General features: G+C 36.3%; 1 protein-coding gene and 1 long non-coding RNA gene across 2 annotated transcripts in view; one reads left to right on the top strand and one right to left on the bottom strand.

Annotated features, from left to right (window-relative positions):
• Nucleotides 1-18,031, bottom strand: part of LOC125488743 — a 20,802-nt gene extending 2,771 nt beyond the window's left edge. The window contains exons 1-2 of the long non-coding RNA XR_007266457.1: nucleotides 17,825-18,031; nucleotides 9,660-9,664 (exon numbers count right to left, since the gene is read on the bottom strand). This is a non-coding gene — a long non-coding RNA (uncharacterized LOC125488743). The remainder of the gene's footprint in view (nucleotides 1-9,659; nucleotides 9,665-17,824) is intronic.
• On the top strand, nucleotides 4,078-26,769 carry LOC105387518 (neuronal PAS domain-containing protein 4). Its single transcript, XM_048622104.1, has 11 exons — nucleotides 4,078-4,561; nucleotides 19,697-19,878; nucleotides 20,641-20,714; nucleotides 20,798-20,887; nucleotides 20,992-21,180; nucleotides 21,432-21,616; nucleotides 21,836-21,942; nucleotides 23,726-23,876; nucleotides 24,237-24,551; nucleotides 26,105-26,250; nucleotides 26,581-26,769. Exons 1-11 carry the CDS (start codon nucleotides 4,551-4,553, stop codon nucleotides 26,736-26,738), a joined length of 1,608 nt encoding a protein of 535 aa, XP_048478061.1. The 5' UTR covers nucleotides 4,078-4,550; the 3' UTR covers nucleotides 26,739-26,769.

The raw sequence follows: 26,769 nt of genomic DNA, 5'->3' as shown, positions 1-26,769 counted from the left end.
ATACTCAGCAGAGCACAAAACTACCTGTACCTCCTGAGGGCTGACTGAAAGGGATTTTTTTTTACAGTTTATGTATAATTAAATAGGTAGTTACTTCAGTACAAATAAACACAATAACAGATCAAGAAACCTCAGATCAACAACGAACCGCCAACTTTCCCATCGGGTCCCATCCGGAATCGAACCGGCGACTAATGCCGGGGTTCTCTCTGTCGATTGCCGTCATTTCTCACTTGGTCTGTGGAGCGCTGTCAGCCTGTTCACAGACCACCTGTGCGCCACAATGCGTCGTAAAGATATATTTCCGAAAGCTCAAATGTATTGTGCCGCTAGGCGGAAGTGGGATGTCCTGTGTGAGCTATAATATTGGGCTGTGACAAGCTATGTTAAATATAAATAAGTTTGGACCATTTTCATACTATTTGTAAGTAAGTGTAATTCATGATTTTCATGAGGTATACGTGCAAATTAGGTGAGACTATTTGCTATTAGTAATTCGTAAATATTAAAATATCCATACACCTGTATCCTATTATGCTAATTGAACTAAAGCCTCCTGATAGGAATGATAGAATAACAGACATCGAAGGCTTAGTTGCTTGTGAGTACGGAATCCTAATTAACACAAGTAAATAAATGTTGGTTGGTCTGTTGGTTTCAGCGCATGGTACTGTGTATAATAGTATGTAATGATGTATATATATTAAATAAACAAAGTTAAAAAAATACTTTAAATAATAAGAATTGAATTTGTTAAATTTTTTAAAGAGTACGATACCTAGACATACAGAAAATAGTATTAAACTTATAAGACCCCTCAACTCATAGTTCCCAGTGGAGGTTGCGCCTAAAGCTTTGTGTATTCGGCGGAGCGTGCCACTCATTAGTCGGCTATTGTTTCTTCTTCAAAGCTCAAAGCTCCGGTCTCAATGAGCTTTATTTTACTCGCTCATAATTTAATGTAAGTACTTATTGATTTTATTGAATTGTTCCTGCCTTCGGGTTTTCATTTAAGCTTGCAGTTCGGATGTAGGTACAGTGTAATGCGTGCAAAATAAATTAAAAGGTTATGGTTAATTATTACTAACTAGAAGTTTCATTTCGCCTCATGTAGTAGTTCTGTAGTTGATTGATCGTCTTCGGTAAAAAGCAAATTTAAACTCACAGCATAATCCTCCACCCACCAAGACTGTATCTTGGATGTTATTGCCAAAATCTCCACACCTGGCAGGTGGATTGGAGAAATCTGACAATACAAACAAATAGCAGCCCATGTCGGGCATCGAACCCGGCATCTTCGGCATAGGTAAGTAAATATCCTATGTACCATTTCTTCTTTGTAACAATAGAATCAAAACCATGTCCGAAAACAACAAGATGCTACCAAGAATAGCTTAGATGCAATCTAAACAGCTCTTTAGGGCTAAATTGTCAAAAATCTGTGCTCCCAGAGATGATAACAGCATCTCTGTATCATTCCGACTAGACCTGCCGCAGTGATGGGAGGTTTGATAACAATCGGTACACTCTTAACTCGACAAGAACTTGTTTATTCCGATTAACACAGGAAAGAAATGGCTTTAACTATGCATACATGTTTAAATGTCGAATCTTGAATATTTTGTTATTTTTCTGGGCTATTTGCTTGAAGGTTTAACAAAAACTTAGAATCAATTAAAGTGGGACTTTAAAAACGCTTGATAGTGTCTGGGTGAGGCAGGCCAAGAACAAAGTGATATGTGGGGAGAAGCCTAATGCCAGCAGTGTATGATTACGGACTGCAGATGGTCATTACTATTTGGGTTATACGATCATACGCTCGCTAGTAATAAATAAATGAAGTTACGGCAATTTCAAGGCGTTCTTCCCCGAATCAGAAAAATAATATTTTGTATAAAAAGCCTGTATTTTTATATCTCTATCCATTAAAAAAATCTCTACTTCAGAAACACGTCGAAAGCGTCCAACTTAAAAAAGCGGCAGTGGTAATAATCTGTCGGCTCTTTTGTCTATTGTTTACATTAGGGCGGCGGTGCACGTGAGTGCGGACTCATGCCGGCGCCCTTTGCTGCTGGACCTCCCTGGACTGCCACTCACTGGAACCTGCTGTGTACAGGGTGCTCTAGTACCTGGCAAGTAAGTAAGCTACTGAAAAAAACCTTCCTGAAAGTTATGGATGACAACATGACAGAATGTGGCAAAGGTGGTGTAGTAACCCGAAAGTGGGGTCTGTCTTGCTATTTCTGATCTAATTAATGCTGTTAATAATTTTTGCATCATGTTGTAAAGTAGCTGGGGGGTTCTATGGATATTCATTACCCTGCAGCTGCTTGCAAAAGTATGTGTGTATTTCTATAAATGGTCTTACAGCCATGGCACATAGCTCCACTGAATATCCCAAATACTTACTAAATCACACTAATATTATAAAAGCGAAAGATTATCAGAATGTACCAACCAAATGCGCATTTTTAAATCTTCCCACTTATCACTTTGAAAAGTGTTTCATACAGTGAAATATGTATCACCCTGTATACAGAGGTCAGGGCGCATGCGCGGCGCGTGGCGCAGTTTAGGGCCGCCGCACACGTGACCTGCGCGCTAATGATGACGATACGACGTTATACACTTTTTGGAATTCGTAGTATCGAAGTTAGTCTATTAAAAGAATCATTATACTTATGGACATCATTTCGGATTGTTAAATGAAACCACTGAAAAATTATGAAGCATCATCATTATTACTTATAGCTTATATGTTAAAGTTTATGATTGCCGAGTCTGCTACGTTGCCTAAAGTAATTCTGATTGAAAAGGAACCAAAATAATATTCAATTTTATCAAATTTGCTTTCGTTATTTTGGAACTAAAAACTTGTGGTGTAACCTATGGATGATTGTTTTTTTATAAAATATTACCTATTGAGGTATTTTTCTAAATTATGTAAAACTCACTTAAACATTTCTCCTATTTATTTAATATTAAACTTACTTTAAAATGAAGTTTTTGAAACACATAACTATACTATACATAGTTTTATAAAACAGTATCTTCACATTTTAAACATTTTGCTTGCTCGCGTTGAACTCTTTTGTATGAAAAATAAGAAATGCGATTCAATAATACTTTAGAACCCAAAGTGGTTGGATATGTTGAGGGAATAACCTAGTGTCCACTCTTTTAAAATTATTTTTAAACTAATGATATAGAGAAAAGTGAAAACTTAAATTAGAAAAACTAACGGGATCTTTGCTTCGAGTATAAACTTTCATAAATTTATTCTGATATCATAAAAAATCCTCGTAAAGCACCTCAAAATTGCCAGAAATAAAAATAAGGCAACACGATGTGTACATGTATAATTATCAGCGATCGTGTTCCACGTCCCGCTGATGCTCAGATGGTCAGATTAAGGCTTCGCGTATCCCGGGAGCCCGCTGCAGGCGAAATAAACACCCTTTTTTGAAATATTTATCACAGTCATGCTCAAAAAAATCTATATTTCGCTTTTTATTATGCACTTTTTGGGGTAAAGATAAGGACTGTTAGAGCTAATTGATTACTTTCTTGTGGTATGTTGACAAAGTTACGTTTGCAAGGTTAATTCAGTTAACCATAATAACACCATAGTTAATTATTATGTTGTTTTGAAACATAAATGTAAGCACGCCGTGTGCTTACCTCACATTAAATACTAATTAACATTATCGGAGCTCGGTACACGGCAAAACGTGCGCAAATCGCACACATCCACACTTTATGTGACCGTATCAATAACTGTCATTCCATCCAATCATTTCTAGCAAGCCTCGTTTACGCAAAACCACCATAATTACAATCCCAGCCATTACCTACATCTCTTTCGGACTCATTAATCTCAAGCTACGTCCATTGCAACAAACTCAGTCCGTTTCGTTCCCACACAGAAGCGGAGCACACACAAATCTAGCCGTCTCCCTCCCGCCCACTGCAAACGTCAATCCAAATGAAGCCGTACTGACATTCTTTTTTCATTTCAAATTAAAAGATGGTTCCTTTTTTGAAATGACAAGCCAGAAGTGTTTTAAACGGTTCTGAAATTGGAAGTGTCCCCACCACGGAATGGGACTCGTTAGGGCGCGGGCGCATGTTTTTCGAACAAAAAAAGAAAATAAGGCTGGCGGGAAAGAGAGGCTCGGTGGAAGGCTTTTTATAGTCGTTCCCTCGATGCGCGCGCGCGAGCAAGTGTAGCGCTCCAGGACGAGGTGTCATTTAGCTTCTAAATTCAAATTAGTTTTTTCTTTTCAAGTGCTCGTTCGGAATCGTGTGAGGTTGTATATGTGTTTGTTAATGGCCAGCACGCGCGTTTTACGGTTATTTTTATGGCGGTATTTATGACATTTAGTGTCGGTTCTACGGAAGGGTTGTTTTTCGTATTGAGACATCATTAACGATATTGTCTTCCAGTTGTGTGGTCGTGTTAAAAATATGACTCTACTTTAACCAGATATAATTCAGTGTTGTGATGATTTTTTCTCGTTTGTGATTAGCGATCCCATATTATTGCGAAAATGTTTCTAAGGTAAGTTAACGGAAATATTGTTTGTAGTTTAAAATATCATGAATTACCTACGATATACCTAACGTAAAATAAAATAACGGAGTGTATACTAACAACATTAACGTATTTTCTCTATATTATGAGATAAGATTAACGTATTTTCTGTATATTTTAGATGAACATAGAGAATTTAATTTAGCGGACCACTGGAGGATCCCTATCATAACTTATGCAAATCTACACAATACTTAAAATTTTCCTGTTTTTCTGTAAAGGGTTAAAACATGACATTCTGGTGTCTGTTTATAAGTTTATTCTATTGTTTCACTGAAATAATTAAGTATATCAATATTATAAACCAAAAGAAGGGAACTTGGGATTGACGTTTTGCAAATGCACAAAGAGAACAGGTATAACTTACCATCATCATCTCATGATCAATCATTTTCACATGTTTCTACGAAAAATTCTTAAACAAATTGTGCCAGTAACAGCATTACATTTAAAATAATATTCTAAACTAGCCGCCTCAATATAAATATAAAAAAATCAAATCTTTAGCAGACAAAGTGCAGGCATATTTTCCGTATAAAATAAACCGCGCGACGTCGATAATATATTATTTCCATACTGAATAGGAGTACACACATATTAAGTATTAATTTTCTACGCGCACAAACACGTAGGTACCGAAGGAGGTTATTTATTACCATCAGACGTTTTATTATGCTAGGTCGAGGCGATAATCATATTATAAACAGATATATTTATTAGATAACTAAAGTACTTCTAACCTTGTAGAAGTATACTTACGTCCTTACAGCCAGCTATATATTACGTACATAATCATATATACATATTTTTCATATCTACATTAAGCTTATTTTGCTCACTGAAAACTACAAAAAAAATTAGGAATTATTTAAGAAAAATCATGTAACTAAATAACTTTTGATTTGTTTCTCTTCAATGTAGGCAAAACGGCTCTACATCATTTTTATTAAGTATTTACGAGTATGTAGATTCTACATACTATACAGACTATCGGCGTATTGTATGAGTTTCAATATTTATTATTTATTTATTTATTATTTTTCATGGAGAATCAACAGCATGTTCTTATTTATAATAACTTAAAATAGCTATTTAATGTAATATTAGACAGGCCATTAACAGATTCCCACATATAGAAACAAACTTAAAGTATACAGATAAAAAACTACGCTAGTTACAAACTAACAGCGGCAAGCGCCACTACGCCTAGTTAGAATTAAGTGCCTACTGACTTATTATTATTGGCAACATAATATTAGAAGAAAATAATAAAACAGAAAGCTACAATATTTGTGGCATTTGAATATTAAATACCAAATGCAAGTGTGCCCCCAGATAATTGAATTAAAAATAAATGAAAATATTTTATAAAGTTATTCACTTAACTAACTACCTAAATACTTATATTAGTAGTGTACTATTTTAGTTCAACCGACTCATCAATGAAAAAGTTTTTAATTTTAGAGAGACTACTGCAGAATAGGTCAATTTCCGATTCGGTGAAAATTCTGTTGTACGTGTTGCATGCCCTTACCAAGAAACTATTTTGCCGGTAGTTACAGTTAGCGGAGGGTACATGTAACAGTGGCCTTTTACGAGTCAAGTGATAAGGAACCCTTAATGCTATCTTGGATAATATTTCCGGATTATCAATGATTCCCCTTAGAATTTTTGCAAGAAAGAGTACATCGGAGATATCCCGTCTCACATACAGAGGCAGTAAATGCAGCTTTGTGCATCTCTGCTCGTAAGGTAGACGAGGTAATTTAAATTTAAAACCTAGGAACCGAGTAAATCTCCGCTGTACTCTTTCGAGCCGATCAATATACATATTGTATCTAGGGTTCCAAATTTCGCTCGCATATTCGAGATGACTCCGGACATATGCACAGTAAAGAATTTTGATAGTCTTCATTGATCTGAACGGCTTTGATACCCTAATTAAGAAACCCATGGCCTTGCATGCTTTACCAATAATGTTGTTTATATGGATATCAAATAGTAACTTACTGTCATGCGTTACTCCTAGGTCTTTGGTGTGCAAAACTTGGTTCAATGCCTTATCTTTTAAACTTAGACTAATGTGAAAGTGATGGCGTTTGCGTGTAAAATTAATAAAAAAACATTTATCCACATTTAGGTCTAGTTTGTTAGCACTGCAGTAATCATCCAGCCTATGGAGATCATCTTGAAGGAGCATCGCATCAGGTGCGTCATTCACGACTCTAAACACCTTCATATCATCCGCAAATAAGAGATATTCTGAATTTAGAAAACAGGATTCGATGTCATTGATAAAAATTATGAAGAGTATAGGTCCCAACAGGGAACCTTGCGGCACACCTGATGGGATGCTCATCCAAGATGAAGAGAACCCATTCAGTACGACTGCTTGACTACGGTTCTGAACATAGGAGACAAACCACTTCAATAAGTTACCTCTCACACCTACGTTCCGCAGCTTTTTAATAAGCAATTTGTGATCAATCCTATCAAAGGCCTTGCTGTAGTCAGTGTAGCATGTGACGTAGTACAATGCATTCCATAAATATTTGTAATACTATATCTAAACAACATACGTCACAAGTCACATACCTTCTATTTAATAGATAGCCAAACTAGACCTTATTGACATGTCTACGTCATAGCGCATTCCAGAATCTTCATATAAATATGTTACTATTTTACTGAATAAAGGGAGAGTTTACTACCGTTAGACACGACGCGTTATTCATTTCACTACTCCAAGCGCCCAACATCTCATGGCGACCGCGACAGCCGGCCTGCCTCTTCGCGGCAGTGCCGGTTGCACTCGAACGTAAAAGTACACGCGTTATGTGTCGGAATAAATAAATGAAAATAAAATCCTTTAAAAAAATAATAATTTTGGAGTGCGTGAAAAATAAAAATAAAAGTTAATATAAATAAATAGCATAATTGGATGGCGCCTGGAGTCTGGAGCAGTACAATAAAATGGAGCTGACGGCTGGTGATGGAGCTGGAGACAGACGGAGCAGGGAGACTGGTCTGATGGCTGATGTGAATCAGCGTGATGCATTGACAACGTATGCGAGCAGTGCAGTGATGTCATCGTCAAAGTGTAACGTGATGAGTGCAGTGCGTAAAGTAAAAAAGTGAAGTGAAAACTTGCCATGGGTCATCCTTAATATGACGAAAGTTAAGTAAATAGTTCGTTAATGTAATGTAGGTTTTAGTTTTTTTTTATTCTACTTAAAAGATTTATTAATTGTTTTTTTTTGTAGTCTCACTTATGTTTTTTTTAAAGAAATTTATTGGATCTTTAAAGTATTAATTTTAATAATTAGATATATTTTAGAAACGATTGTTGACGACAACGACGGCAAAAAAATATATTAACAAAAATATTTAATAGCATTTAATAATCACGAGGGGCTTACAAAACCGTAAAAACAGTTTACATTTACACTAATATAGACAAGAAAATATATGTATATTGACTATTTATCAATATTTAAAGAATTATAAATACAAGGATGAAGGCATAACTCAATAAAGAGTGGTGGACTCTCTTTCTGATCATGGTGTGATCGAGCATCCACTGTGTAGAAATGCAGAAATTTTCCACAAAAGTAAAGAAATATTAAATAATAGTGCAAAGGTGCACAACGCGCAATGGACGCGATAAATATAAGCGTAGTATAGTATAGACGTACACGCATAATAAGCATGGTGTATATGATACATGCAAATATAGAAATAAAAAAATACTTAAATAATTACCGCGCCTAGAAATTTCTAGTGATAACAAAAAAATGCAAATATGCTTATTTGCTATCGATTATGACAAAAGCTCAACTCAAGAGAAAAATCTCATAGAGCCAAGGAAAAATACTACTATTGATTCAAGGGTATCTAAATTGTGATTTTAATAATATAGATACCTACTTAAAAATCGAACAATTTACCGGAATTGACATTTATTTTCATGATTAATTATGAAAAATAACATTTTTAAGAGAAAATACGCCATTATTCGCCTTTACCGCAGATTTTTTGTGTGTCAATCTTAATTCCAGATCATGTCTGAAACGAGCTTTCTTCGTGAGGGAATCAGATATATTTTGTTTCACTAAATAAAGGAATAGTGTAGGTATATAACGCAATAAAGAAAATGATGATAAAATAAAGCATGCTTGCAATATGTTTATGTGAAGAGAGGAAAGTACCTCGATAATATAAGTTAAAAGACGTTACAATGAATTATAATAATATAAAAACACAATTACTGACTATAAGTTCAATGATGAAAGATATACGTGGCCGTAGTATATCTACGTGTAGTCATCATAAAAATATAAAATACCTGAGTGAATCATAAATACTGAAGAATATCAATATAACGAAAAAGTTATGACAACCTTTAATGTAATACTGTATTTTTTTTTAATAAGTCGTCAACAATGTGGTTCTAATATTTAATAATAATGTACTTTATTTGGCATAAATACTAGATATCTATCTATCTATGTTTAATTTAAATTATCTGTTTAACTTGGAATTAATTTAATTGTATTCAAAATCATTGTTACAATAAAAACATTTGTTCGCATCATCAATAAATTCCAGCGTATCATATTTCATCTTGCATAGTTGCATCTTGCCTGTTGTAAGTTAAATCAAATCATAATCCATATTTGGAGACGGGAATCTATTCAAAGGTCAAGTGCAGTAGGTACTCTATTATGTGATTAGATAAATGTTACGTTTACCAAAATTAAAAAAAAAATAATTTGTTAATTATAAAAAAATTAACATGTAATCATTTGAAATGACTGTACTTACTAAGTGAACTTACTTTTATTTAACCGAAATGTATCTTTAGAATATTTTATTATGTAATCCAAACCCATGTAATCCTTAACTATTAAATAATTATGTAACCTTTAGTAGTAGTAAGTATGTTGTAATTGCATTTTTTATTGTCTGTGTAATTTTAAAAAATATTTGCAATATTTTTCTCAAAATTAGGGGGGTGGTGTAGCATGTGACGTAGTACAATGCATTCCATAAATATTTGTAATACTATATCTAAACAACATACGTCACAAGTCACATACCTTCTATTTAATAGATAGCCAAACTAGACCTTATTGACATGTCTACGTCATAGCGCATTCCAGAATCTTCATATAAATATGTTACTATTTTACTGAATAAAGGAAAGAAAGAAAGAAAGAAAGAAACATTTATTTGACGCACTGAACAATAAAAACAGAAACAAAAAGAACAAAAGAATACAACAAAAAATATATAAGAAAAAACACAAAATAATACAATATAAACAAACAAGGTTGCTGTCCAGAGCGTCAAAAAGGCACCAGCTCAGCGTGTGCTATGGCCAGAGAGGCCACAGCGCTGGTTTTCAGCTGGCCCTTAGTGTTGTGACCTCAGTCACGAACGCGATGTATATTAACTAGGATGGGTTGTGTTGTGTTGTGTGTATGTGTGTATGTGTGTATGTGTGGAATGTGTGTATATTTGAGTAAGCTAGGTAGGTGTATGTATAAGTAGATATAAGTAAGTAGGTACATTAGGTAAAATATATATATTTATAAATTATAAGTCGCATAATACTAAGTTTATTAATAAACGATAAATAATACAATAGGTACAATATAAATGCATAAAGTTTAAATATAAGTACGTCAGTATAGTAAGTAGGTAGCCGGTCCGGATATCGCGAATACATTATATACCTATATTATGTAGGTGGGTATAGGCCATTATGAAACGGCACCCACAGCCTGCAGCGGCGTAAAATATTTTTTTCAGTATCCGGGCGCGACCCGTTCAGTGCGCCCGCGTCATCCCGCCAGCCGTGCGTAGATAACGGGACGAGGCGGCGCCCGCGCACCCGCGCCCGGATACCGAGCACCCTACGAACAGCTAGCAACAACCAACATTTAACACCAGTGGATACTAGTGATACATGTATATGTATAGTGTTCGTTTCATTTTGTAATGAAGGCAGCGTTGACTAAAAAAGAGAGGTAAGAAAATATGAATTGTTATTTATTACTGTTGCGAAGTCAAAACACAGAAATTGGAAGTAGGTAGATGTATTGACGCCGATGGGTAGAATATAGATGTAATGATAATAGATGGAATGTAGTAGGTGTATACAATAAAAAATAGGTGTAAACAGTATGAACCATAATAATTATAATAAGTAGTACAAATTTATTACATTATATAACAATATTATTTATTAATATAAAAAAAAATAGAATAAATATTTAATGTTATTTCAGGGGAAACTTAAGCAGTAGACCAACCGGAAAAGAAAAAACAGCAAAAGTTATGATGTTGACGTGATGATCTACTGCCTGCAGCCAAGCAGTCTGGAACATCGAGCCTTTGCTATGCGTGAATACCTAAGAAGTAGGTAAAACTTCCTATGGCCCTTTTCGTTGTTCTTCAAGTAGGATCATTCTGTACCGATATTTAAAAGTGGTAATTGATTTCAGGTCACGAAGGGGTGGTCTCAGCGTGTTCCATATGAAGCTGGCTGCATAACGGAACGAGTGGCGAAACAAAGCGGTTTTGTGCTTCGGTGTGACCATAAGATAAGTGGACGCTCTAGTATTAATTGTGTGATAGTCGCGTGACCATGCAAGTTTGTTGAATAGGTACTGGGGTGATTTGTACTTAATTACACCAAACAGAAGCGCAGCTAGGTGCAGCCGCTGTCTGGCGGCTACCTTCAGTAGCCCGCAAGAGTTGAGATAAGGGGTAACATGGGAGCGGGGGGGGATATCCACACAAAATCTAATACAGGCATTTTGTACCCTTTGTAGTAGTTTTTCAGTTTTTCTTAACAGGCATGGGCCATATACAGTGTCAGCGTAATTTAATTTAGAAAGAACAAGCGACTCACATAACTGTATTCGCAGATTAACATTAATGTAACTTCTAATTTTATAAAGTGTCTTGAGTCTGAAGAAGCAGTTTTTGACCATTTCAGTTACATGTTTTTCAAACCGTAAATAATTGTCGAATGTTAGACCTAGGTTACGAGCTTCGGTTACCTGTTCAATATCTACTCCTGCTAGTTTTATATTAGGGTTATTGATATTAGTAATTTGAACTTGTTTCCTTGAGCCAATTACAATATATTTTGACTTGTCAGGATTAAGTTTCAAAAAATTTTTGTTAGACCAAGTTGCAATACGGTCTAAGTCCTGGTTTATAAGATCACAAGTATTGTTAACGTTAGATGGGGATCCCGATAGATATAATTGTAGGTCATCAGCATAGATATGGTATTTGCAATTTACAATTTCGTTGGTGATATCGCTAGCGTAAAGGATAAATAGCAGTGGTCCTAAAGTAGATCCTTGTGGGACTCCTCTGGATACTGGATACTCAGCAGACGCAACTGTATTGCCATCACATTTCCTAAGCTTAACTATTTGTGAGCGTTTATCTAGGTAGCTGTAAAACCATTTGACCGTATTAGCATCAAAACCATAGTATGTCAACTTTGCGATCAGCAGCGGAACATTGATAGTGTCAAAAGCGCGGGAAAAATCCAACAAAGTGAGAATGGTGGACATACCCTTGTCCGCGGAAGCCAGTATATTATCTACCACGTCAATTAGGGCAGAAGAGGTGCTGCGGCCTCGACGAAAACCGGACTGTACATCAGGCAGAATACCATTAACCTCCAGGTAGTGGGACATTTGGTTATACACAGCTTTTTCTAGAATCTTTGACATGCATGATAGCAAACTTATCGGACGTAGGTCTTTGTAATGACTCGGAGTAGGTATTTTGGGTATAGGACTAACCAGTGCAATTTTCCACGGATCCGGAAATGTTGAAGTTTTAATAGAGTAATTAATTATGATATTATTAAAGGGAGAGTTTACTACCGTTAGACACGACGCGTTATTCATTTCACTACTCCAAGCGCCCAACATCTCAACAGCAACTACCTGATTGCCGGAATCCATTTGCTCAGTAATAAAGTTATTAAAAAGTATAAGATTGGAAACTGTAGACCGACCCCGAAGAAAACCATGCTGCGCCGGACTGAAAGAGGTTTTTAGTTGATTGTATAGTTGCCTATATACTATATATATTATTAATAATTCTATAAATATATTTTGATACGTTTATTACAACTTTTAACTAGCTAACGGATTAAATACTGTAATTATGATATTTAAGGACCTCTCCCCACCGCCATAAATTAAAGCTGAATGGATGATCTCACAATTAATAAATGTTCAATGATATCATCATCGAAATGTACCTTTTTACGAAATTACGATGAGATAAAGTATATCTTAAACCAATGATAAATAAAACCTAAATCAAACAAATTTTAGATATAAGTTTAATACATACATACATACATAAGAATACAATATTGGACACGAATTTTTGAAATTAGTAAGTTCCCAAGCGTGAACTTTTTGATTAAGCTTATGATCATCATCATATCAACAATAAATAAATATAAACAGTTCGTGACCGCCACGGTGCAGTATCGGTTGCCCAATTATGATTATTTCAAAACAGCCACAAGTTAAACTAAGAAAAGCGTTCCTATACAATTTTTATCACATCACACAATGTGTATATTTGTTCGCAAAATAATTATAGAAACTTACTTAAAATCAGTTTTTTATAAAATTTGCTATTAATCTCTAAGTGCCCACGGGATAATATTGTAATTAATGTAAAGCGAAGCGAGGCAAGCAAAAAAACTAGTTAAATATAACTATACTAATAGGTACTAATTGGTACTACCCAGTTACATGAGGTACCTACAAAGGTAGGTAATATAAGTACCTAGGTAAAATATTGTTAATTCTGAAAATAAACAATTTTAACCACCATAACAAAGTCATTGTTTCAATAATATTGACGTGGAATGTGATAATTTATACCGCAAATAAATACGTGAAACGTCACAACACAACACAGTGTTGCAAGTAGAAACTTCTGAAAACGTATACTTTTATTTTCATTTCCACGCCTTCTTTGACAAATATGGGACAAAACAACTTACTCACTTTTGGTATTAATAAGATACACGTATACAACAATCACGCTAATCGTATCTTTTAATTAATGTTTTTGTTAATACTTAGTTAAATTTATTTTGAGAACTAGACAAAACCTGGGACGTATACACATACAACAATCACGCTAAACGTATCTTTTAATTAATGTTTTTGTTAATACTTAGTTAAATTTATTTTGAGAACTAGACAAAACCTGGGACGTATACACATACAACAATCACGCTAAACGTATCTTTTTAATTAATGTTTTTGTTAATACTTAGTTAAATTTATTTTGAGAACTAGACAAAACCTGGGACGTATACACATACAACAATCACGCTAAACGTATCTTTTTAATTAATGTTTTTGTTAATACTTAGTTAAATTTATTTTGAGAACTAGACAAAACCTGGGACGTTATCACAATGTCAAAACTAAGTAACTTTTACGAGTGATTAGTGTCGAATTCAATTCATTTTTAATCCGAAAATCGTTGTCAAAATAAGTTGGCTATACGGGGGTATGTTCAGTAGAGTACCTAACATTTTGGTATCTAAAATCTTAACCGACCATTTTATACATACTTTGGTCATTCGATTCCTAGCGCATACTAATCCAAGTCTACACTTTTCTCAAATCGTAGTTCACGTTTATAAGATGAAAAACACGGAATTTCAAATATTTTGTCCCTTACAGTGGAGGCGTGGAACTATTGTCACGGCGAGTTTAGTCAATGGAGCGACTCATTCATCCGAGAGCTATTAGGGAGTTATTTCAGACATTTTCGGTATTTTAATTCGAGTTTAAAGGGAATCAAATCGTAGAGTCGTTTTTTACTTGTAGAGTTGAGTCATTTATAAATGTATTTTTTCTTATGCTAAAAATAATTTATTATTATCAACTAGCTGTCCCGTGAGTTTTTCAGTGGAAATTCCGCGATAAAAAGTAGCCTATGTGTTAATTCAGGGTGTCAGCTAAATCCATGCCATTTTGACGTGAAGAAGTAACAAACATATACACTGACAAAGTTTCGCCTTTACATATATGTAATATTAGTAGGATGGGATAAAAAAAGCTCAAGTACCTACATACTTACGGCGCGCGGCGTGGGCAAAATACTGTATTATTGAATTGTACTAAGTCACCCAATTATAGGCGATTCGGTTCTCTGCCGATCACAAAATTAGTGACAATTTATCTTTGACTATTGAGAATACTCATATTACTTACACTTACAAGATGAAATTTTGTAACGTTAACGTTAACGAAAGATTTAGTACATTGAACTGCTAACGGGAAGCTAACTGATAAAAAATCATCCCACATAATCTAAATATACATGCAGTGGCGTGGGATAGAACTTCAATGTATTAATTTATTGATCTTCGGTAACCCAATAAAACAACAATAACATAAATACACAAGAACAGCGTGATATAACAAATTAATGACGAATGTTGAGCCACCTCATCATCAGTCACTCTTCATTCCCACAATCATAATAAGTAGGTCCGAATAGAAACAAAAAAAAACTTAATCACTTGAAACAAACAAACTGGGTTGCGTCGGGTTCGCCCTGTAAGTTTCACCCATGGTATTTTAATGTAGACTGATTTGTCTATGGGTGCACTGGTGCATTCGTCGATTGCTGTGTAGCCATGATTTGTCAAAAAACAGCTACTTAAGCCCAAGTTTGGTCATACTCGGTTAGATCATAACAAGGGATTAGTTGTTGACTTTTGAAACATCAGTCAAGAATTTAATATGAAGATGACGTATAATTGATATTATAACTAATCCCTTGTCATGGTCTAACCAAGTATCGCGAAATCAGGCCAAAACCGTTTAAAATTATGGTTATTTTAATTGATGTCATTTCATACAGCAGTAATTAATAGTTACAGCCGTAACAAATAAAAATCTAAAAATACTTTTTCCTAAAAAACAAAACACTCCTATGATTTATTTTTATAACTTAGGTCAAAAATCACGATCCACACGGGTTTAACACCGTAGAAAAAATCGGAATGATACAAAAAGGACTCCCAGGTGAGATCAAAGAGGCCGCGCACGCGCAGGCAGGCGAGTATCTACTGCGCAGGGGTAGTTCCGCATTACTCGTACTATTTATATTTGGAGGTAAAGGGTTACTATGTACCTTGTGTGCAATAAAGAATTATCTATCTATCTACGAAGAAATTCTGTTTTGGTTTTAAACTACATGTTTTGAAATGTATTATTAGTTTACACAATATTCTAATCTACACAGTCATTTAGTTGCACTTAGTATTTTCAAGTCGCAGCCAGAGCAGAAAGTTCTAGAGTTAAAAAAGCTAATTCACAGGTGATAACAAATTCTAATTCACTTACCAACCTATCATCACAGATTCAAATTAGTTTTAGTTAAATTTAATATCCACATAATAGACATACGGGGAAACAAATGCAATTTATCTATTCCTGATTTGTCCGGCGACTATGCACTGCGTATGTCATACAAAATCAATATTTCTCATCGGATCTTTCTCACAGCATTAACAATATGCATTCCGCGTAAATACGCGCAACAAAATAAGGTGATAAATAAATCGATGCTTCCGCTGTAAGTGCGCGCGCGTCGTTCTAATACGATCCTGCACCCGCGCAGCCTTTCAGCACCTTTTAAATACTCTACCACTAGATACTAAAGTTGTTAAAAACATACAAACTAATCCTAACTAATATTATAAATGCGAAAGTAACTGTGTCTGTCTGTCTGTCTGTTACTCTTTTACGCCAAAACTACTGAACGAATTTAAATGAAATTTGGTATACATATAGTCTACACCCTAAGAAAGAACATATGCTACTTTTTATCCCGGAATTCCCACGGGAAAACTTTTTAAGGCGAAGCGAAGCTCGCGGGAACTGCTAGAATAGTATACAGAACTTACAAAAAATCGCTGTGATTGACTGAATTGGTGTACCGGCATTTTGTATTCTAACATAGATTTACTCAATGGCCTAAGCGATTTAAGTTAAAGTTATACATATGCTTAAACTTCAATTATTATCATTATTATGATATTAATATCATATATTATGATTTATTAATCATCTATTTATTATTCAATGACTTTGTCACCGAGAAAATGGATGGTGGTAGTCAGGTAGATGTTATTTACACTGACTATAGTAAAGCATTTGATCGTATAGAGTATAGACCATAGTTTATTATTAAAAAAGTTGAGTAGAATAGGTGTTACCGGTGCATTGCTCTCCTGGTTCCAATCTTATGTCACGGGAAGATCTCAAGCAGTTGTTTTAAATGGCTTTACATCCTCGTGGATACACATTCCATCTGGTGTTCCGCAAGGATCTCTTCTGGGGCCCCTTCTATTTATTATATTTATAAATGACATCAATGATTGCTTTCGTAATTCCGAATATCTAATGTTTGCTGATGACATGAAAATTTTCAAAGCTGTAAATAACTCAATTGATGAGGAACTCCTGCAGGATGATCTAGATCGACTTAGTGTGTACTGCCTCAATAATAAACTCGACATCAATGTAGATAAATGTTTTCACATCTCATTCACTCGAAAAGGCAACAAACATATGAGTACGTACATGCTTCAGAATCAGAGCCTTACAAACGTATCAGAAATTAGAGACCTTGGCGTAGTGCATGATAGTAAGCTTCTTTTTGATTCACATATCGATAGCATAATCACAAAAGCTTCTAAGGCCCTCGGTTTCTTAATACGTTCTTCTCGCCCGTTCAATCATTTGTTAGTCGTATATCAAAAAATACTTGTAGCTTTTCACCTATTCGCATTTCGCCGCGATAGCGTTTCTTGTTGTAGCGTATAATATCGGTAGTATATTTTGTTACTAGCATATATTTTGAACAGATTTTTACAGCAGTAGCAAATTTTGATGTAGCATGTATTATCAATAGCTTATTTATTAAGCTGCATATATTTTCAATAGCAACTAATTATTTTTTGTCGCATCTTATTTGGGTCGCATATTGTTGTAGTGTAGTGTATTGGTTATACCACTGGAGTGTAATTTATAGGTAACAAAATAAAGATAATAACGTTCGCCCTGTGACCTCGTTGTTACAGCCGTATACTAGCGGTTATAGTGCTTAAAAGAAATATCACGATATGTAATAACGCATTACAAACAAATATCTATCAAGGTGAAAAGCGACTACAGTGAAGACAGGCAGGAAAGTAAATCTACGATGAATTTTTCAGACAATTGTGAGTAGCGATCAAAAATTATACTACAAGAATAAAAATCTATTCAGAAATTTTGACATCACAGCGAAATGCGAATAGGTGAAAAGCTATAAGGATTTTTTGATTTCGAGGTATACGACTAACAAACGGTTCAAATGCATGAAGACAGTTAAAATATTATACTGCGCCTATGTCCGAAGCCACCTTGAGTATGCTTCCCAGATCTGGAATCACAGTATGATAATTATATCGACAGACTTGAACGTATCCAAAAAAGGTTTATTAGGTATCTCGGCTTTAAATTCAAACTTATTGATTCAAGTTACGAATGTAAATGTATCAAACTTCACTTGCTTCCTCTTAAATTAAGAAGGGATATCAGCGATATAATTTATTTAATTAAAATATTTCGAGGTTACGTTGACTGTCCGGATCTGCTAGGTAAACTTGGTTTAAGAGTTCCGTGGCGAAGAACGCGTAACAGACCGCTTCTTAGTATTCCTCAATGTAACGGCAACTACAGACAAAATTCATTCTTAGTAAGAGCTAGTAATACTTTTAACCAGATGTGTAATAGTAATAGTGTGGACCTCTTTAGCGGCAGCTTATGTTCTATTAGAAAACATATTATAACTAACTTTAGTACGTAATAGATACCAAATAAATAAGTAGCATAAGTATAATCTAAGTAGAATTTATTATTAGGTGAGTATGTGTTGTTATTGTTATATCGTCTCCATATGCGAAAACCTATAATTAGCTTTTCGTCTATTTATGTTTAAATAAGATTAACTTGTTATTAGTATAAAGCTGTTGGTTTTCCATGCAATAAATTAAAATAAATAAATAGAATAAATCTATATAACAATTGTTTAATTTATGCATGACACGTATTCATGGGTATTTCGGAGTCTGCCAATATGCTTCTGCTACTACTTGTCACATACACTAATTAAATTAATTGAGTACTTAAGTATACGATAGGAGCCATTTTCTTCATAAAACTCATATCATATTCACGTTTCCAATACCTACAAAGCTTTCTTACATATCACAGCTCACTTCAGCATATCAAAGAGAAAGCGGCTGTTTAATACAAAATAAAACAACAAAGCCCCCGCCGGCACCTGTCCGGAACCCTATATCCGCGTATTGTCTATGAATAGAAGAATATTCACCACTACTTAATACATTATGGACATTTCTCGGAGGACGGAAAATTGTTTTATAATAGGTCTCCGCGATTAAAAAGGATGTGCTCATATGTATTCATGCGGTGTCCTTTTTATCGGTGCTGCAGAAAGTATCAGTTTGTAATATCTGCATGTAATGTTGGTGTTAGAATTATTTATATATGTACGTTCTTGTTAATAGTAAGTAGTTATCTATTCAGTTCCTACATTTATGTACTTACTTAGATGTATCTTTATTATGAAAATTTATATTGTAACCCCCTTATTCATAAAAAGTTAGTGAACGCTTTAGCTATTGAACTGTTTTGTCCCTTTCCTAAAGAACAAATTGTTCTCTGTTAGAGATTAACAGAACAGTTAAAAAGTTAAAGCGTCCACTAACTTTTTTATGAATAAGGGGGTAAATTTTTAATGGACCCCCTAAAACCTAAGTTTATAGAATACTTCAGTTTTTAACTCTAAATCGAATGTCTTTTAAGGACGAGAGTGAGCCTAATGGATATAAAATAACAGAATGATGAGTATGAAAAGAATACCTTACAAAAGTACTTCAACAACTTATGCAACACATACATGCAACTGTCAAATTAAACATGTTAATTCCCAACTCCCGCGCAGGTTCGAGCCGACAAAGTCGACGAAGGGCGCCAGCAAGATGCGCCGGGACCTCATCAACGCGGAAATCTCCAACCTGCGCGACCTGCTGCCGCTGCCGCCGTCCACCAGACAGAGGCTCTCACAGCTGCAGCTGATGGCACTAGTGTGTGTGTATGTGAGGAAGATGAACTACTTCCAACAGTGTAAGTATTCTTCTTCTTCTTATCGTGTCATTGGCAAAATTAGAGATAGGGTTTGCTACCGTGGTGAGAGTGTCAGTCACCGACTGCCGTGGATGCGCCGGGATCTCATCAACGCAGAGATCTCCAAACTGCGCGACCTGCTGCCACTGCCGCCGTCCACCAGACAGAGGCTGTCGCAGCTGCAGCTGATGGCGCTGGTGTGTGTCTACGTGAGGAAGATGAACTACTTTCAGCAGTGTGAGTATTATATATCTAGTTGGTGATAAAAGTAACAGCTAGAGGAGGTTTGTCACCGTTGAGAGAGGGTACATATTATATTTTATAGGTACCGTAAGTATCGTGCCAGTAGACTTCTCAAAAATGAAGTCTAAGTTGTAAATGTTGCAAAACATAAAAGTGTACCTAAATAAAATGCAAATCCAACATTTCATATCACAAACGACATAAACTTTCAAACTAATTAGTGGACGTTAAAGTAACAACATTCGTGACAGTACCATTCAGACAATCAGCGTCAAATCAACCTTAAACTTTGCTTCCCATGAGGGGACTTTTCACCCGCTCCCATGCTCTAAATGTTTAGCAAAAACGTCACGTAACTCATTATCAGACCACACATCTCCCTTAGGTCGTCTCCCAAACTTCAGCATCACCCCCAGTCACGAAAGGTCTCGTATTAAGACGTTTAAAATGCATTTAGTCCACTATCTTATCTGCTCCAGCTATTATTTCACTCATAACTCTGTCTTTCTTTTGTTTTAGTGTTCAAAAGTCACGATTTGACTTATCAGTATCAAGAACAAGCACCGGCTACACCAAATATCGGATTTTCTAAGGTATTTTTCTTCTATTCTTTTACGAGTGTCTTTTAGTTGCGCTATAAAAGGTAGATAAGTAACGTTACAATGTTTTGTTTCAGGCTATGAACGGATTTATGATGATGATGACGCAGAACGGAAAACTGTTGTATATTTCTGAAAATGCTGCCGAATACTTAGGACATTCAATGGTTTGTAGAAATATATTATATACTTAATACTGACTGAAATAATGTAGTATCAAAATAACTCAACAATAGAAGGATTTCTAAAATAAACTTCGTGTAACTTTCAGGAAGATCTTCTAATTCACGGAGACAGTGTATACGACATAATAGATAGACAAGACCACCAAACAGTTCAACAAGAGCTGAACAGAGGCGCCGACGGCGAAACCGAAAATGTACCAAAGACTAGACACTTCTTCTGTAGAATGAACGTCTCAAGAAATGCTAGAAGACAAATGCGATTTGGAGACCAAAAGGTAATATCAGCTAACAATGATTGTGCACTGCTAGACATACTTAGACATAGTCCCCTGCCAATGAGCACCACAACACTAGTCATTCCATCAGGCTGCGACTCCAGTAGGCATCTTCACAGATTCCTCCATTGGTCCTCTACAGCGTCACCCTGTGGATATGCCTGTTTATGTGTAGTGTGTGTGTGTCTGTATGTAGAGTGTGTGTGTGTTTGTGTGTGTGTGTGTGTGTCTGTATGTAGTGTGTGTTGCAGGTGGTGCTAGTGAGGGGCCACTTCGTGTCGTACCTGCCGCTGTGCTCGCGCAATGAGCCGGTGTTCGTGTGCGCGTGCTGTCCGCTGGCGATGCCGGAGACGCGCGAGTGCGTCGTGCTCGGCGCCACCAACGTCTTCACCACCGTGCACGCCATGGACATGAAGATACTGCACATCGACTCCAAGTAAGACCTTCATTCTTCCGCCCCTTTATCAATTCAGACTTTTATGTCACTCGTATTTTACCAGTAAAAGTAAACTGATGATGCTTGATGGTTTTGTAAACTGATGACGCTTCTTGTTGTGGCAGACATTTTAGAACTTACAGAAAAAATGCCACATCGGTATCCTGTAAATCTTAGAGATGATCTATTTTCATTGTCTAATGCTCTCCCTTCCCCCAGTGGCGAGTGGTACCTCGGCTGGAAGCGGTCCGAGCTGACGGACGTGTCGTGGTACCAGCTGCTGCACTGCGACAGTCTGCGGGAGGCGCAGGCCAAACATAGACTTAGTAAGTTACTTTAAATTTTGAATAAAGAAGCAATAACAAATAATATGGGATAAAACGATTGTGATGGAGTCGAGAGTGTCAGTCATTTAATGCTGGTATAGATTGGCAAGTTGCTTGGCGACCCTCCTTGCGGGGTGACAGACGCGGAGGGGACGAGGTACCCAAGACGACAGCGGGTAGCGGGAGGGGTAGCGGTAAAGGGCAACGCGTGCACTGCATGTCATTGTTACGGCAGTATCGGCCGCGCAGCCGAGGCGGCCACATGTCTTATATAGTCTGTCATAATTTGAGTGCGACCCACATGAGATCATTGATCCTGAGACCATTAGTCTTAGGATGAGTGTTGAGGCCTTTTTAATATTATTATTAGGTATCTATAATTCGTCAACAAAATAACGTTAAAAACAACAAATCGTATAATGTCTCAATATAGGGGCTTCTTGTAGAACAGCGTACCGGATCAGTCATGCTACGCGGCTAAAGGTTGGTACTGCGCAGTCAGATACGAAAAAGTAAACAACAAAGACGAAGAGTCCATATGACAGTGCGTCAGTTGTCAGTTCTTGTAACTAGGAAAGCAACCAAAATTTATGTGATTTAATGAAAGTAATTAATGAGCAAAACACAGAGAAAAATTACAAAATTGATGAAATTTTGAAAGAAAATGGTCATATCGTGCTTCGCCTACCCCCATACCACCTGGAATTAAATCCTGTTGAACTTGTGTGGCGGTACGTGAAGGGCGAGCTCGCAAGAACGTCGATGGACTCTAACTTATATAAAGAGATAAAAGACTTTGAGTTGCTTTTCTCTAATTATTCGCCTGAAAAGTGGAGAAATTGTGACGACCATGTCATAAAAAATTAAGACGAATATTATAAATCTGATAGAGTATTTGACGATGTATTGGACAGGCATGGAAGTAGAAAAAAAGATTTCTTTTTTTCTACTTCCATGTGGACAGGTATGTTATTGTTTATTTATAATTTAATGTAAATTAAACATAAAATATTATAGGTGTACACTGAACTAATATGACTGGCGTAAGTACTCTAGTACATTATACTTCAAAGTAGGTATAATGTTTTTTGGTTTTTGTCTTAGATTTATAATTGAAGTTAATGAAAACGATGATGAAGATGAGGATGACGACGACGATGAACAAGTTCAAACAGAGAGTGAACATGAAAGTGACATGAAAATTGATTTATAAAATAAAACACTTTTACATAAATAAATTCAAATTGGTAGATATTCTGAAGGTAAACATCCAAATTTCAATGCTGTCAAACTATAAATTTTAAGCTAAAGACATTTACGGGAACACTCATAGAATAAAATTTTACTTACGTCAGAAATAGTTACAAGCTATCGCGAGATTAATCCGGGCACACTTTTCTACGTGTGTAGCATGTCGTGCTACCTCGCCCCCGCCACTTCTTTCACCCCGCAAGGAGGGTCGCCAAGTAACTTGCCACATTATAGCCGATTATATTTAAGACGATTTACCTCTTTTCTGATGCGATCCTATAGGTAAAGTCCGACTGTATAATGTCAAATGGGGAGGATAATTATTTGCATCATGATGATTAAATTAGCTACTATAGTAGCAATATTTCTAAAATCGATCCTGTAGATTCATCTATCCTTCGAAATCACACATACTGACAACTATATTTTTTTAAAACCTCACATATACCTACTGACATGACAACTATGAATCTTTAAAACTGAGATACAGCCTATCTTGATCAGCTTTTTAACCCCAACAATCTTCTTCCAGTAACCCAATCAGAGCAGGACAAGTGCTGCATCCTGTTGGCGCGGCTGCAGCGGCGCGGCGGCGGGTTCCTGTGGGCACACATCGTGCTACAAGTGAAGGAGGCCACAGACACGCCACGGCAACTTATTGTTGCTACTAATCAGGTGTTGAGGTAATTGGAAGCGAGAACCTTCAAATATTTCTTCTTCACGGTAGTTTTTGCCCCTCTCTGACAAACAACAAATTGTTCTTTCACAGACTGGGACTAAACAGTTCTACAGCTAAAACGTTTTGTAATTTTTCTATGAATAAGGGGGTAAATCTTCCACGCCTAGTTGCTGTCTATAGGTAGGAATCTCCAGTCAGTCTGTTAGGTCTATTTTCCTGAAAACCCATGCAATATTTGCTTGATACATTAAGTTACATTTTGGATTCTACAGCTACTATAGCCATCTACTTAAACAAACGAATCGTCATCATCGGTAGACAATAAGCAACGTACCATAGCTAACCATTAAAATTTTCCTTACAGTGAAGAAGAAGCCACAATAATGATGTCCAACTCTTGGCTGTACCAATTCTACGGTTACCAGAACCAGCCGTGTGGCATGCTGGACCCCCGCTGCCAGAAGTTCTTCAGAAGAGAACCATGTTACCAAGACCCCTACCAGGAGTCGTATCCCTACGTCGAGAGCGTCCCGGAGGAATACCCTGGCTACATGCAGGGGCCAAGCTATACTGGGCAGAAGGTCGATGAAGGATACATGAATTGTGAAAAGGTGTACTCGGATCGAGGACCAGTGGACTACTCTACGCATTCGCCGCAGTCTACTATTAGTGAAGAAAGGTTAGTTTTCATTTTTCAACCAAATATTTTTGTTTTTTTTTATTGAGGTTCAGCTTAGCTTAGCTAGGTCATAACTAAACAAAGTCACTCGTATTAATACTTTAAATACGTGGAATACTAACTTTAAAATTCAAAGTTCTTATTTTTTTAAATTTAAGTAGGAGGTACTGTTTGGAGTATTCATGGCCTTAGCATTTATAATTAATGCCGCACGCCGAAAATGATTAATCTTTCAAACACCATCTATAGCAAGTAGGTACTTACCAAAATATTGCGACACCATAGTTACCTACCATATTTAAATATTAATAGTAAATGAGTTAAAATTTTGGTAAGTCGCCCGATATATTTATATAAGTACTATGGAAATAAATACGCTATTTATCACATAAATCTTGCACTAAAGATCCAACCTGCAAGCAAAGATCCAAGCAACAAAGTGTAACGTATAGGTACGTGAACGTAAAAAAAGTTTTTATGTTTTCCTTTTGTCTTTCTAATATCGACACCTATTTATCCATCTAACTCTATTTTCTTTAAAATGGACTGAGAAACTATTTATCCATAGGTATCTTAGCCTATACCTACTAAACCTCGGAAGGAAAATACTAAACAACCGAACAACGAATTAAACAAACATAATTATCTCCAGTTTAACCATGGTGAAACTTAAACAAACACGTGTTCACAAGGCCACTTTAGGCCACTCGGGTAATCTGTCAATCTGTCAACGTCACAGGTCGGCAGGCGTCTGCCTGGGGGGTCACTCTATATGACGAAAAACTAAGTTCCGGACACGACTCTATCTCGTTGTATTAAACGTGCCGATTGCACGAAAGCTCACGTTCGTTCGTTTTTGTCAGTATAGAGTAACCCTCCTGCGCCGCAGTCTCATTTGACACCTTTCATTACCATATTTATTAAGTGTTTGGAGCTGGAACCCACCTACTTACAATTAACAATACTTGTACGTTCATCTCGTCACTATAACGAGCTTTTTATGCATCAACTAGCTTTTCTCGCAATATTTTCTTAGAAAAAAGGCTTTTTCCCATGGAAATTCCGGGATCAAAAGAAGCTTATGTTTTAATCTAGGATTTCAGCTTCACGCCATAAACATCAGGTGTGTCGTTTTCCCTTGAAAGAGTATCTAATAACCAACATCCATTATTCTCTCCATCCATACTTACAAAATTTTCACCTTTATAATGTTAGAAAGATTAATTTAATGTATCCAAACTGGTGGCAAATCTATTAAACTCTCCAATCACTGTTAGTTTTGAGCTTTACAGAATACTAACTATTTCCGCAAGCTTCGCTTCGCCTTAAAAATAAAACTGTGGGAATTTTGCAATAAAAAGTAGCCTTTGTTCTTTCTCAGGGTCTACACTATCTGTATACCAAATTTCGTTCAAATCCGTTCAGTAGTTTGGGCGTGAAAGAGTAACAGACAGACATACAGAGTTACTTTCGAATTTATAATATTAGTTTGATATTAGTTAGAATATACATGTATGTAGAGAAGGTACAGTAATCCACCCCGTTGTCCCCAGATCCCCGCACCACTACGAGCCGGCGCCGGAGCTGGTGGTCCACGGCAACATGTTCCTGTACCCGCCACACGCCGCCAAGCGAGACTACTACGACTACCAGCGGTACAACTACGCGACTACCGAGTGCGCGACTACTAGTGTTGACGGTACGGGAATGTTGGCAACTTGAATGTTTTTCAGGATAATTTAGGGAAATTGTGCTACACGCACATTTTCTGAAATTAAAATAACTAAAAAACCGAAAGTGGATTTTATCGCTTCCATGTTAAGTGTCTTATAGTGCCTCCCTATCGACCATCAATCTATATTCTATATACCCTCGTACCTAGTGGATGTCGATGATTTCCCAATTGAAATGAAAACATATTCATGTCCTTTTTCTACCTATTGTTAATTATCAAAACCCTGTAGTATCTGTCGTCTAGCTTTACTACTTTTTACCAATTTAATAACACATAAACTTCTCCGCCCCCCAGGTATGGAATACCCGAGTCCAAAGCGCTCCCGCCCAGCGCTGGAAGGTCCTGAATCCATGGACCGATGGAACCCCAGCCCGCCCTGGTCAGAATCCGCCCAACGGTACTACTACCACATGGCACCCGCGCCGCCTGCTGAAAGAGCTATGGTCACTTAAATATTGGTCTTACGAGTATGATCCAAAAACC

Source organism: Plutella xylostella, chromosome 7, assembly GCF_932276165.1.
Source record: "Plutella xylostella chromosome 7, ilPluXylo3.1, whole genome shotgun sequence".
Classification (NCBI taxonomy): Eukaryota; Metazoa; Arthropoda; class Insecta; order Lepidoptera; family Plutellidae; genus Plutella; species Plutella xylostella.
Note: the sequence above shows the minus strand (reverse complement) of the source record. Positions and strands in the feature narration are given on the sequence as shown.

What these genes read in the sequence shown, in the direction of transcription:
- LOC105387518 (XM_048622104.1), top strand. An exon ending in AATACTTAGGACATTCAATG is followed by an intron (nt 20,888 to 20,991) that starts GTTTGTAGAAAT and finishes TGTAACTTTCAG; the next exon opens with GAAGATCTTCTAATTCACGG. An exon ending in TGCGATTTGGAGACCAAAAG is followed by an intron (nt 21,181 to 21,431) that starts GTAATATCAGCT and finishes TGTGTGTTGCAG; the next exon opens with GTGGTGCTAGTGAGGGGCCA.